Raw genomic sequence first — 13,307 nt, forward strand, 5'->3', positions numbered from 1 at the left:
TCCCTTGTAAAAGACAACAGAAGACAAAGCATATTCACCTTCTTCTACTGTTAGGTAAATTTCTTCTGAGAGATCTCTTCCTCGTTCCACTCATGGCAACCGGTTTGGTTTAGGTTATAGACATTTAGTTGCTGTTTAAGCCTTGTATCTGGGGCAAACTACTCCTTCCCCGTTACAGCTAAAATAAAAATGGAGGATTCGTCTTCAGAAGAAATATGATCACTCTGATGAAGATTTTGATAACACTTCTCATAGCTCTTCTGGCTATGAGTCAGATGTGGAAGATGCTCTTTTCTTGACTGTCAGAATGAAGACATTTGTTTTTGTAAGACTGTATCTAAAATGAAATGTTTTTTTTAATTAAAAGAGAGAGGAATATTTGACAATAAAGATGTATTTTAACCTTCTCTATATGGACTTTCCTAAACCTGTGACAGTTTTGGAGCCTTATTAGATGCCTTTTTGGATGCATTCATAACCCCCAATTCCCAGCCTCCAGCTCTTAAAAGGCCCATCATCTTACGGGGTATAGTATTCTAACAAATGTCTTAAAAAATGTTACTGACCCTGCTGCATTTTTTTCTGGATGCTTCCAAATGCTGGCTCCTTTACTTTAAACAAAAAGGTAACTCTCTTATGAGAACAGAGAACATTGCAGAAAAAAAATGACAAGCAGAACAAAGGGAAATGCTTGTGGACACTGGATCTTGGCACCCATACTCCGCCTCTAAAAGTCATGAATCAAGTTCCCACCCCCATCTCCTTTCCTCAGACCTCTTGCTCCCACATTTAAGGAAACCTGGCTGTTTGGGCCTGTTGTTAAGGAATGGGATGCCATCACCCAGGGTCATTAGGTCCTCACCTTTCTGAAACAGGGATGTAGACTCCTAGTTCTTTAGCGGCGCCAGATTCTTAGGGATCTCCCTGTTCCCAAGTAAAACTCTGACTTAGTCCCTGCTCCTTGTAACTCATACATAAAAAGGCTGCCAAAAGAGAAGGAGTTGACAGGATCTTACTTCAAATTGTTTCTAGTGCCAAGAAACAAAGGCACCTGGAGTTCATTTCTGGATTAGTAAAGTTTAAATAAATTGTTACTAGTACCATAATTCACAGTGCCTAGGTCTGCAAGTCACATTACCTCTTTTCCTTCAGGCCTTCATTCTCACCTTGGATCTAAAACATCCCTACTTCCTTATCCCTATTGCAAAACCTGCACAGAAGATTTCCAAGATTCGTGACAGAGTTACTGCACTACTAATTCACCTGTTTTCCCTTTGGAATTTCTACTGCACCTAAGGCATTCACTGTGCCTAGCTCCAGTAATTGTACACTGTATAACCAACTTTATTCATAACTACCCCTACTTAGATGACTGCTTGTGATACAGGCAACATTCCTGGAGGAAATTTGGAAAGCATTATAGGTAAATGTTGGGTCTTTCAAAGACTATACAGCCTTACTTTGCACTGCTTTGTGGAGCTTTTAATGTGCTCTGTTATGCAGATGCAAAGTTTGTATTCCCTTGCAAAAGACTGAAACACAAATGACTGAACGACTTATGGCAAGAAATAAAACCCTCATAATATTTAACATAAAATCCTGAAACAGTGAAGCAAATGTAACACATTTTGGGGGGAGGACAACTCATCCCAGTGTATTCTAACTTAAGTTCATAATGTAAGCTTGTGGAAAAGTAAATATTTTTGTCTTGCTGCTGCAAAACATTTTTTTTCTTTTCATTTGGTCTGTTAAATTTGCTTTTTATAGTTACTTTCTTGTATAATGTCTGTATTTCAGAATTGTATATTTTGTTCTTTTGTAGCTTTGGGTTTTTATTTTTGGACTTCCGTTTTGTAACGTTTGCTGGTTGTAATGTAACTTTAGATCCTATCAGACCAGCTTGAGGAAAGCACTACTGTTGAATGACAAGAAGCCTAAACAAGACTTTGCAATGGATGTCCTGTCTTTGTTGTAACAGTCATTGTCTTTGATATTATGTTGACTGGTGCTGGAACACTCAGGAACTGAGGTGATAGTGGAGTTGGGGAAGGATACAAATGTGTCCTGAGGTATAAACAGTGGTAAAAATGTGAGATCACTCAATGTTATGGCAGTGAAGAGTGAAATGCAAAAAGGATCAGTACCAAAGTTTATTTATTTTTTTATTATTTATTTTACATTTGTTGACCGGGCTAGTCCAACTGGATATATGTCCATTTTCAGTGGAGGCCCGGGGAGAAAAGCTCCAACAAATACAAAAAAAAAAAAAAAAACACAATATCATTTATAATACGAGACATTTACAAATACAGCTAAATTAACAGATACTCCTCTCGTTCATTACATTTTGTTGCATTTCTGTAAACAGGATCATGGTACATTTCAGCTATGGTTAGCCATTTGAAAAATTTCCTAGTAAAAATTTTATATAAGTGAATACTTTTTTTTTTCAGTAGGAAGTATTTAGAGAGACTAGACACAGTGTAGTTTAAGAGAAAAATCTATAACAGAATATATAGTAGCTTATGAGTAGTCTGGGATAAGCAGAGCTAAGTTTAATCAGATGGATAAATGCCTAGTCAGGTTTAGTACAGGGGCACAATCAGTGTGTTGTAAGGTAGAGTTTCAGTCTATTTTTGAAGAGTGATGGAGAGGGAAGAGAGGAAAGGTCACTGGGGAGAAGATTCCAAGTTTTTCCAACAGCATTAGAGAAGAGAGATTCACCAGCCTTGTTGTTAGGTTTAGAGGTATGTAGAAGATTTTTGTGTGAGGAACGTAGTGATTTCATATTTGTATATGGAGTGATGAGGGTAGATGGAATAGGAGTAATGAATGGTTTATAGAGAGTTTTATGGGCAATGGTTAGTTGATGGAATTTAATCACGTTTTGTAGTTCAAGCCATCCTAGCTGCTTTATATTTATGCAGTGGTGGGTTCGGTAATGGATTCCTGTTGCAAATCTAGCGATGCTATTGTAGGAAGTTTCCAGTTTGCTGAGGTTATTTTTAGAAAGGTTAGTAAAAATAGGTGAGGCATAGAGGAGAGTAGAGATTAGATGAGTGTGAGCTATGGTTGTTCTAGCTGTGGGGGAAAGGTAAGGCTTAATCCTATAGAGGGAGCCAAGTTTTTTGTTGACAGTTTTTATTGTATTGTTGATATGGGTGTCAAAGTTCAGATTGTTATCAATGGTTATACCCAATAGTTTGGTGGTTGGCTCGGGTGATATAATGGTACCATTAGTGGATGTAACTGAGAAATCAAGTGGAGAGGACTTATGAGTCGGATTAAAAAGGAGGAGTTTAGTTTTTTTGGGGTTCAAAAGAAGGCAACGCTGTGTAAACCATTGTTCAACTGTGTTAACTGCCTTCTGGGAAAGAGACAGGAGTTCATATGTGGATTCAGCTGAGCATATGAGTGTGGAGTCATCAGCATATTGTATGCATGTGGCTTGGGGATTACTGCCTGTTGTCTTTTGTCTAGGTAGGACTGGAACCATTTTATTGAAGGTGCATCTAAAGATAGGGATTTGAGTATGTTGATGAGAATGTGAAGATTGACCATGTCAAATGCTTTGGACAGGTCAATGAATAGTGCTGAAGTAAGGTTATTAAGGTTATGGTTTTTGTTTATGCAATCTGTAAAGGAAAGGATGGCGGTGGTGGTGCTGTGTGAGGGTCTGAAACCATGTTGACAGCTGGAAAGTAAGTTATTTTGAGTTAAGTGGTCAAGTAATTGCCTATGGATACATTTCTCCATGATCTTTGCCAAGGGTGAAAGAAGGGCAATAGGACGGTAGTTGGAGAGCTCACTGGAGTGTCCGTCTTTATGGAGGGGGATAATATGAGAGACTTTCCATAAGCTAGGTATGTGACCTTCGGTAATAGTCCTATTGATCAGAATGGAAATAGGATAAGCTGTTGCTTTGGCTGATAACCGTAGGAAATCAGCAGGTAGTTGATCTGCTGAGGGAGAAGCATGGTTTTAGTTTTTGTATGAGGGTTAGAATATATGTAGTTGGTACAGGTTTCAAGTGAAAAGGAGGGGGTGAGGTAGAGTTATAAGAAGGTAGAGTAAAACTATTAGGTGATAACTGACTAGCTAGTGTTTGGATAGTATTAGTAAAGAAGGTATTAATTGTGTTGGCTGTATTCATGGGATTAGTATGGTCAGTATTTTGAGGGTTAGGTGTGGTGGAATGACCTGGGTGGAGTAATTGATTAATGCTAGTCCAGAATTTTTGAGGGTTGTTTGGATTAGTTTGTTGGAATTATTGTTAGTAATTTCTTTTATCAGAGAGTATAGCTTTCTTAGTGTCATTTCTTAACTGTCTAAAGGTTTGTTGGTCAACAGGGTGTTTAGTCATTCTCCATTTGGCCCAATGTTTATTTCTAAGGTGCATTTTCAGTTTGGTTATTTTTGAAAGCCATGGGGCAGACTTGGTTTTAACTCTAATCTGGCTGGAGCATGTTTGTTGAGAATGGCAAGTAAGTTAGAGTTAAAGTAATTGATGGCTTCTTCTAAAGTCAGGTGTTTTAAGGGAGACCATTTGCAAGCTCTTAGTTCTTTTTCAAATAGCTCAGGGTTAAAGTTCTTTTTGGATCTGATATTTCTGACAGATGTTGGATTGGGAGTATGTTTTTTTTATGCCTGATAATATAGGTAAGTGAGTGGTCACTTATATCATCAGGGAGGGTTCCAGAGTCATAATTATGAGGGTGATGGTTTATGAGAATCCAGTCTAATATTCTTGCTTTCTGGTTAGCTTTATTGATCCTGGTGGGGAATGTAATAGTTTGAGAAAAAACATATAGGTTAATGTGGGTTGTAGGGAGGCTGCTACAATAGCAGTTCCAGTCAATGTTAATATCTCCTAGGATTATGGTTTCTTGAGGTAAGTGTTGGGATAGCCAGCAAAGAGTATTTTCCATGGTGGCAATGTTATTACCAGGAGGAAGATGCATGCAGATGATATAGATGGATTTGGCATTGTTAATATGAAGTTTGGAGATGAGGATTTCAGCATTGGAATTGAGAGGTATTTTACAGTTGTGAGTGGTTAATTGTAAGCCTGATTTAAATAGAATAGCTACCCCTTCTCCTTTCTTGGCTACTAGGTTGAGTCTTAGTATGTTATATCCAGCTGGAAGGATTTCGTTGTCTTTGGTTGCAGGTTTTACCCATGTTTTTGTTGAAGTTGAAGTTTTTAGCTGTGGATGATGGCTGGCTCAGATGGGTTCCTTCCTGGTTTCATAGGAGGTTACTAGGCTATTGGCCCTGAGGCCCTTATAAGCCTAGCCAAGAGTTTAGCCCATGTTTAGACAAGTCAGCACCCAGAGCCTCTGTCCAGCAGGGACACAGGTGGATTTCTGTTTCCCATCCAGTTATCCAGGTTGCGCTTAAAAAGGGGTAATAAGGTACTCTGCTTGACGTGGAGAGGGAGTCTGTTCCACAGATGGGGGAGTCTCTGGGATGCATATCTGTCCCAGCAACAAGTTCTATTGATATCACAGACCAAGTTGAGGTCAAACATACAGGTTGTTCGAGTGGAGCTTGACTTACAGATATGCAGTAGTCCCATCAAGGCGGGGTGTGAGATTGCCTTGTATGCCAGACAGAGGTCACCTCTGAGGAGTCTGTATGAAACTGAGTAGGAGGACAGGGCTTTTAGCCTGTCTGTGTAGAGTAGGTGTTTGAGCCCCTGGATTCTCCTGGTGAGGAACCTCTGTGGTCTCTCCAGCTGCTGCATGTGCTTTGCGAGGTACATGCCGAAGGGGCACTGTACTCAATAATTGGCCTTGTAAGGGAAGAATACAGAGATTGTGTGACCTCTTTGTCCCTGGATTGAGATACCATGACTTATGAGATGGGCCATATAGAAAGCTTTCTGGACAACGGAAGCAACATGGTGGTCAAAAGTGAGGTTGCTGTCAACCTGGGTGCCCAAATCCCTCACTACTGATTGTGTACTTATAACGTTGTTATTAATGTGATAATATATGGGGATGTCACTCTCCCCAAAGGGGATAATGATGCATTTTTTGGCTTTCAGCTTGAGGCCATGTTTCTGGCACCAGTCATTTGTTTGGGTGAGACTCTCTTAGAGAATGTCCACATCACTTGGGGGATTGATGACTGCGCCCAGCTTGCAGTCATCTGCAAACTTGGTCAGCCATAGCCCACTGGTTTTGGCCTGCACCTCAGAGAAGTATATCCCGAATAACAGAGGCCCCAAGACAGATCCCTGAGGTAAGCCACTTGTTACGGGTCTACTGCTTGAGATGGCTTCCCCTATTTTGATTAGGTGGGTTCTATCAGTGAGCCAGTTTGCTACCCGTCTGATAACATATGGATTAATATCTAGTTGAGAGAGTTTATCTACTATGCCCGAGTGGGGAATAGTGTTGAAGGCTTTGGCCAGGTCAGGGTAGGCAGTGTGCACCATCTTCCCCTCCTCTATGGCTTTGGTGACAATCTCAAAGAATTCAACCAGATTTAGCAGACATGACCTCCCCTTGACAAAGCCAAACTGTGTGAGGTTGAGTGTTTGGAGGTTGCTAATGTCCCTGTTAATGGGGTCCATGATAATCCGTTCCATGGCTTTGCAGATCAGGCTAGTTAGGCTGATGGGTCTATAATTTCCTGGATTGGTGGATAACTCCACCTTTGTGTAAAGGGATGACAGTGACTGTCCTCCACTTGGCTGGGACAAAGCTGGTACTTTGGCTTTGGTTGAATAGGGTGCCTAATGGTGCTGCAGGTTCATGCCTGAGTTCATGTAGAATGCAGCCTGAGATGTTACTGGGTCCCATGGAGGCTGTATTTACTGCCTTTCAGAGGGCAGTGATGACGTGTTCTCTAGAGATAAGGGGTGCGGGCAGGTACTGGGGATGTCCTGATTTACTGATGGGAGACAGAGGGGAGAGGTTTTTGCCAAATCTGTCAGCCAGTAGATTGCCTATATCTACAGCATTTGTGTATGCGGTATCCTTGACCACCAGTTCTGAACAGATCTGGGTGCATCCTTTGCGATTGCGGACATTTGTGAAGAAGACCTTATGATTGTCTCTAGTAGATGTGGCCAGTTTGGACTCGAAGTTGACTTTGGAGGGTCTCACTAGTGCCCTTGTTTGCTTGTTCAGGCTACGGAGAGATCGCTTCCAATTGGGCACCTGCTCCTTCTTGGTGTTTTTCAACTGAGGGCTACTACAAGCAGATAACCCAAATGTGATGACTGCAACAGTGAATACACTCGAACATCTACATTTATGGTAAGTGTACACAACTGTACTATCTAAATAGACTACAGAAATGGTCACTAACTTATTTAAAGTTTCTCTACCAAAAACTGCTTAGCTGCATTCTGTTAGGTTTTGAATGAGATCAGTTTATATATTTTAATTGCGATGGTTACATTTTTATATTACTGGAGGAGAAAAGTACTTGTGGTGACAGGCCTTATATAAACAGACATTCGTCATTCGAAGATGAACAGCAAAGATTAATAACATTGTACTTTTTTTATAAAGTGGCTAGTCCATAGGTGGGGCATTGCTTTAGTTCTAGTATGTGTACATACAGAAGGAAGCTAAGTTGTTGAGATTACTACTTTATGGCTGTAAAACTGAACTAAATATTTAATAGTAAACTTTGTATAAAAAGGGGGTTTGTGTTAAATGTGTGATTCCCTTCACGTGAGGGAGGATGGATAGGTTTAAGACTTACAGGTACTTTAAAGAACTGCAAAATACTTGAACTGCAATAAGCTTCCATTAAAAGACAGGGTTAGAAGAAGGTGGGCACAATTTTATGCGTTAAAAAATGAGATTTAGGAGAATACCAAGGATACAGTTTATTACAAATGGCTCGAGTAAATCAGATTTTATAATCAACGGCAGGAAACATATACATATTATATGTGGATACATCCCCTCTGGAAACAATGTAACCACACTTGAAAACATTTTGCAATGGTTATCTGAAACCACTCCTCAGGAAGCTTATTTGATAGGAGACTTTAACATTGACTGGAACACCTGTTCCTCTGTAAACCCAACCAAGCACCTAAACCTATATAACTTTAAACAGGTTATTAATACTACAACCAGAGTAGACATCAGAAGTAAAAAGCAGAGTATCTTAGACTGGATCCTCATTAATAACACCCCACCCCTATACATCAGGGACCCTCCCCGATAAAATAAGTGACCACCAACCCACTTTTATTCTAAAGCTCAAGTCTCACCATAAACACATGCCAGTCCTCCTAAACATCAGAACAAGAAAACATTTGACTCCATTAAATTCAATGCAGAACTTAAAAACTATAACTGGGCTATACTTTACCATCTAACACTGAAAGAGGCAGTTCAGCACTTCACTGCCATCTTCCTCTCTATCATGGATAGACATGCCCCTGCTGGGACCATTAGATCCAAGCCAAAAATTGCACCTTGGCTAACAAAAGAAACCAAAATAAAAATAATAGAAAGGAATAAACTCTGGAATCAATGGAGGAAAACGAAATCCCCTACAGACCAGCAGCTCTACCATGAACATAGGAATAACACAAAAAAATCAGTGTACCAAGATAAGAAAAACTACTTTCTAAATCTACAAACAAATTATCAAAGAAACCCACAAAAATTCTGAACAGGAATAAAGTACTCAACCAGGCAAACCTTCTACCCCATCCCCAACAGTTACCAATAATCAACCAAATGGCATAGCTGATACCTTTAATATATACTGTACAGAAACCATGCTAACTCTTGCCAACCAGCTACCAAACCTAAAAAACAACCTTCCCCAATACCTGACCTCTCTTTTAGCCTCCAGCCAACATCAACCAATTATATCAGAAATGGCCAAACTAAAACCTACAACCCTAGCTGCTGATCAACTCCCAGCTGAAACCTTCAAATTGTATCAGATGCCATAGCTCTGCCGGTTGCAATCCTTATTAATAGATCAATAACTGAATCAACTCTACCCCCTATTTGGAAAATTGCCCATGTAATCCCCCTGCACAAAGGTGGTAGTTCCACTGATATGTCCAATTATAGACTTATAGCAGTATTCTCTCGTTTAGCCAAAATATTGGAATGGTGCATTCACAAGCAACTCATGCAATACCTCACCAAAAATAGACTCCTATCGCAATCTCATCTCAGATCAGCCCACAGCACAACTATTGCATTACTGACATTTACAAATACCATCAACCTTTGTAGAAATAGTGGTAAGTTATCATCTGCACTCTTCCTAGACCTGTCAGAAGCCTTTGATATGGTGAACCACTCAAAACTGTTATACTCTCTACAAAACCTGGCCTTAGGCAATCACTCTATTGCCTGGTTTCAAAACTACCTTGTGAGAAGACAACAAGCAGTTCAATGGCAGAAAAAACTATCCTCTGTACTCCCAGTATCCATAGGAGTTCCACAAGGCTCATTTCTAGGCCCCCTGCTGTTTTCCATCTTCATCAATGACCTGTATACTACCAGTCCAGATGCCAACATCATCCATTATGCTGAGGATTCTACACTCATCTGGTCTGCATCCTCAATGGTTGAACTGCAGAAAATTACCCAGACCACCTTTACTTCAATTGAAAACTGGCTCATTAATAACTGCCTAATATTAAATCCAAAAAAAAAAAAAAAAAAACGTTACTGTTCACCCCCACCCATAATAACAAATCACTTTCAGACTTTAGTATCACTTCTAGGAATGGCACATTAATTACCCCCGACTCCCATGCTAAACTGCTGGGAGTGGAAATTGATAGCAACCTAAAATTTGACCTGCATGTAAATCAGATAATTAAAAGTACACATAAGAAACTGGGCTACCTTTTCAGGAATCCGTTCTTCCTATCCCATTCTGCCAAAGCTACCATTGCTTGCACTCATCTCCTTTCAACTCTATTGTATGCATCTCCCATCCTAACTAACTTATCCAAGTCTGAACTAAACAAACTTTCTGTATGCTGTAACAAAATTGTGAGATTTGCTACTACATCGGCCAATCGTACCCATCACTGTCCATCTCTCAAACAACTCCACTGGCTGGAATTTCCCCATCTCCTTCGCGACATCCAACTTGTATTTGCTCCTAAAATACTAAATCAACCAGACAGGGTACCATCACTGAAAAGCATAATTATGCCTCACACCACCTCAAGACCTCTCCGATCAAGTGACAAGCTTCTATTTAAGGCCCCCCAATGTAAATAACTCAGCTGGAGAATCTTTATTTTCTGCTCATGTTGCTAAATCATGGAATGTGCTCCCATCAGCCTTAACTCTTGAATCTTCTCATAACAGCTTTCAAAAAAGCTGTTAAGTCACACTTACCGGATCACTGGACCTGCATCTGCTCATCCCTTGGCTGATCCTGCTTTCTACTCACTTACCCTGCCAATAACATTGTTTACCTATCTTCAACTACCCTTTTGTTTGATACTAATCTCCACCATGTTAACTAGCCAGGAAATGTACCCAAGACTCTCTATGTATTCTGACATATCCTAATCTGGCTTATACTGTCGAATGAAGCTAACGGTTATTCATGAAGAACTTATTTCACTTTGTTAGTATTTCACTGTTTGTAACTATTTCATGTATACTGCAACTCAATGCATGTCCACTATGTACTGATGTTTGTGTGCCATATCTTGTTATATGTATACTGAAGTTGTTTGTGTGCCTTATCTTGTTATATGTATCCTACTTACTTGTCAGTTGGTGAAGCTTTTCTCCCCCGGGCCTCCGCTGAAAATGGATATGTATCCAGTCGGACTTTCCCAGTCAACAAATGTAAAATAAATAAGTAAGTGATGCACTGTATAGTAGTACACATGTGCAGCTTTGTGATGCAGTTGGTAAATTTATGAACAGAGTGTTGGTTTTTGGTGCCTTATAATATGCATAATAAACAACAACTGGCATCTCACATGAATTCTTTCTGAGATTTTTATCCCCCCATGGCAATTATATTCAAGAATTAATGTTGTCTTTGATAGGGCTGCAAATATCAAACAGAATGCTTTTTCATAACTATGTGTTCCTGCTTTGTTACTATTTCCCTTTGCTTGTAGATGGCAGCGTATTTCACACACTTAAATCTACAGCCAGTCCATATGATCCTAGTTCTCCGAACTGCTGTCAACCTTTTCTTCAAACTTAAGAACTTCAAAACAGCTGCAGCTTTTGCTCGGAGGTTGTTGGAGCTCGGACCAAAACCAGAGGTGTCTCAGCAGGTAATGTGAATGATAGTAAAAACCAGAGGTGGCTCAGCAGGTAATATGAATGATAGTAAAATTATTTTTGGTTTGTTAATAAGTGCACAATTGAGGAAGATGTTATTAACAGCCTCCAAAGTAAACCCTGTGTGCATTTACCTGTATATTAATGTAGACGTCGGTAGATATGTGGTAAACTACGAGAAACTGCTTATTTAACATTTGTTAACCAGAGGAGTAGGTTGATCCTGTTAGTTAACCAGGTAAGTTAGCTGGTCTCAAGTATCATTTTCGGCCCAAACCTAGGCCAGAGGCAGAAAGCAAGACTAAAATAATTAAAATAAATGGAGAGCAGCTGCTGTCATCCCCCTGCATAAGGAAGGACCAACGTTATCAACACAGTCCCCCACTCAGTCATAGTAGCAAAGCTAAATAAACTGGGAATAAATCCTTATGTCACTCGCTGGATTGCCAACTGTCTCACAGATAGGATGCAGAAGATCAAAATAGAAGAAGCTACCTCTTAAATTAGTCAAGTCACCTGTGAAGTCTACCAGGGTTCAGTGCTGGAACCTCTCTTGTTTCATTTATACTTCTGTGAAGTAAAAGCCAAAAAATATAGGGCTCTGGCAGATTAAGTTGGCAGATGACTGCAAACTAGGAGTAGTCATTGAATCCCTAAATGACTTGGCCATCCTGCAGGAAGGTTTGTCCCAAATAAGCAACTGTTGTCAAAATCATGGACTGAAACTAAATATCAAAAAAGTGTTATCATATCCTTTGGGAAGTCAGCTACCCACAGGAAACCACCACATTGACAATGCACCTCTAAAAGTTCGTCCAGTTGTTCGAGATTTGGAACCTTATGCAGATAGTGACCTAACTTTCAACCAGTATGTGTGTGTTGTCATAAGAATGTCTTTCTATATTGCTCAGCTTATAAATAAAGGGATTTTGTCTACATCTACAGATGTCATTGTCTCTCTTTGCAAGCCCTCATTAGGCCAGTCCTTCAATATAATGCCCTCTTTGCCATGCGTCTATCTATAAACATGCAACAACTGGAATGCCCACAGATATACCTTAATAAAAAGATACAAGCTCTAAACAATATGCCTTACGTGGACCAACTGAAAGCCCTGTCGTGCTCTGTATCCTACAGACTGCTAAGAGGTGACCTGTATCTGACATACTAGTCATCTTCTGACAGTACTGATGGACCTACTGCACATCAGCAATTCAGATGGAATCGGAAATATTCGGTCTACAGATATAAACATCTTCTGCAGCATCAACACAACAGTTTGTAGTGACAGGTGCATTTCTAAGGGGGATACAGCTGGTCTGGAACAGACTCCTCAGTCACATAAAACAAAGCTCTTCCCTGCCCATAATCAAGTGTGACTTGGATCTCTGGATGGGTAATAGAAATTTTACCCTAGGACCACCCCTGAACTACTACTCATTTGGCATGTACCTCACTAGACACCTGCAACAACAGGAGAGGCCGCAAAAGTACCTCACAAAGAGGATCCTAGGCCTTAAACACTTGCCCTATGTGGACAGACTCAAAAAAACCTCCCAACTATTCTCTGTCTCATATCGCCTACTTAGAGGCAATCTCTGCTTGACTTAGGTTCGTAGATGTGTACTAGGCTAATGGCCCTGGAGCCTTTACAAACCTAGCCCATAAGATTACCCTGACATACTGACTAGGGAAAATTTGACCAGAGGCAATATCATAAACAACTCCCCATTAAAATGTTAGAACATGGCAATACCACCAGACATGCACAGTGACCATAACCCCATTATGTCCTACTGGTTATTCAAATCACCAAAAAAAGTACCACAGATAATTACCACTGGACCCTGCTCAGACCTTTTGCAGCAGACTATAAAGACAGTGCCTGAATCTTTCTATTGGGATATAATTTACACCAACAGCAATTAAGTCATAGCACTTGCTACTCTAGTAAATATCCATTTACCAATACAAAACATAAAACATATTTTTCCAGAAAGAAAGAGTAAAAGGTACCGCATACCCTGGGATTACTCCTGT

General features: G+C 40.1%; 1 protein-coding gene across 1 annotated transcript in view; it reads left to right on the plus strand.

Annotated features, from left to right (window-relative positions):
- Positions 1-13,307, plus strand: part of COPA (COPI coat complex subunit alpha) — a 915,755-nt gene that overhangs the window by 762,377 nt on the left and 140,071 nt on the right. Inside the window, exon 31 of the mRNA XM_044059531.1 lies at positions 11,099-11,260. Within this exon, the coding sequence (XP_043915466.1) occupies positions 11,099-11,260 (162 nt within the window). The remainder of the gene's footprint in view (positions 1-11,098; positions 11,261-13,307) is intronic.

The sequence above is a fragment of the Protopterus annectens genome, chromosome 17.part0 (genome assembly GCF_019279795.1).
Source record: "Protopterus annectens isolate FY-2018-M chromosome 17.part0, PAN1.0, whole genome shotgun sequence".
Taxonomy (NCBI): Eukaryota; Metazoa; Chordata; order Ceratodontiformes; family Protopteridae; genus Protopterus; species Protopterus annectens.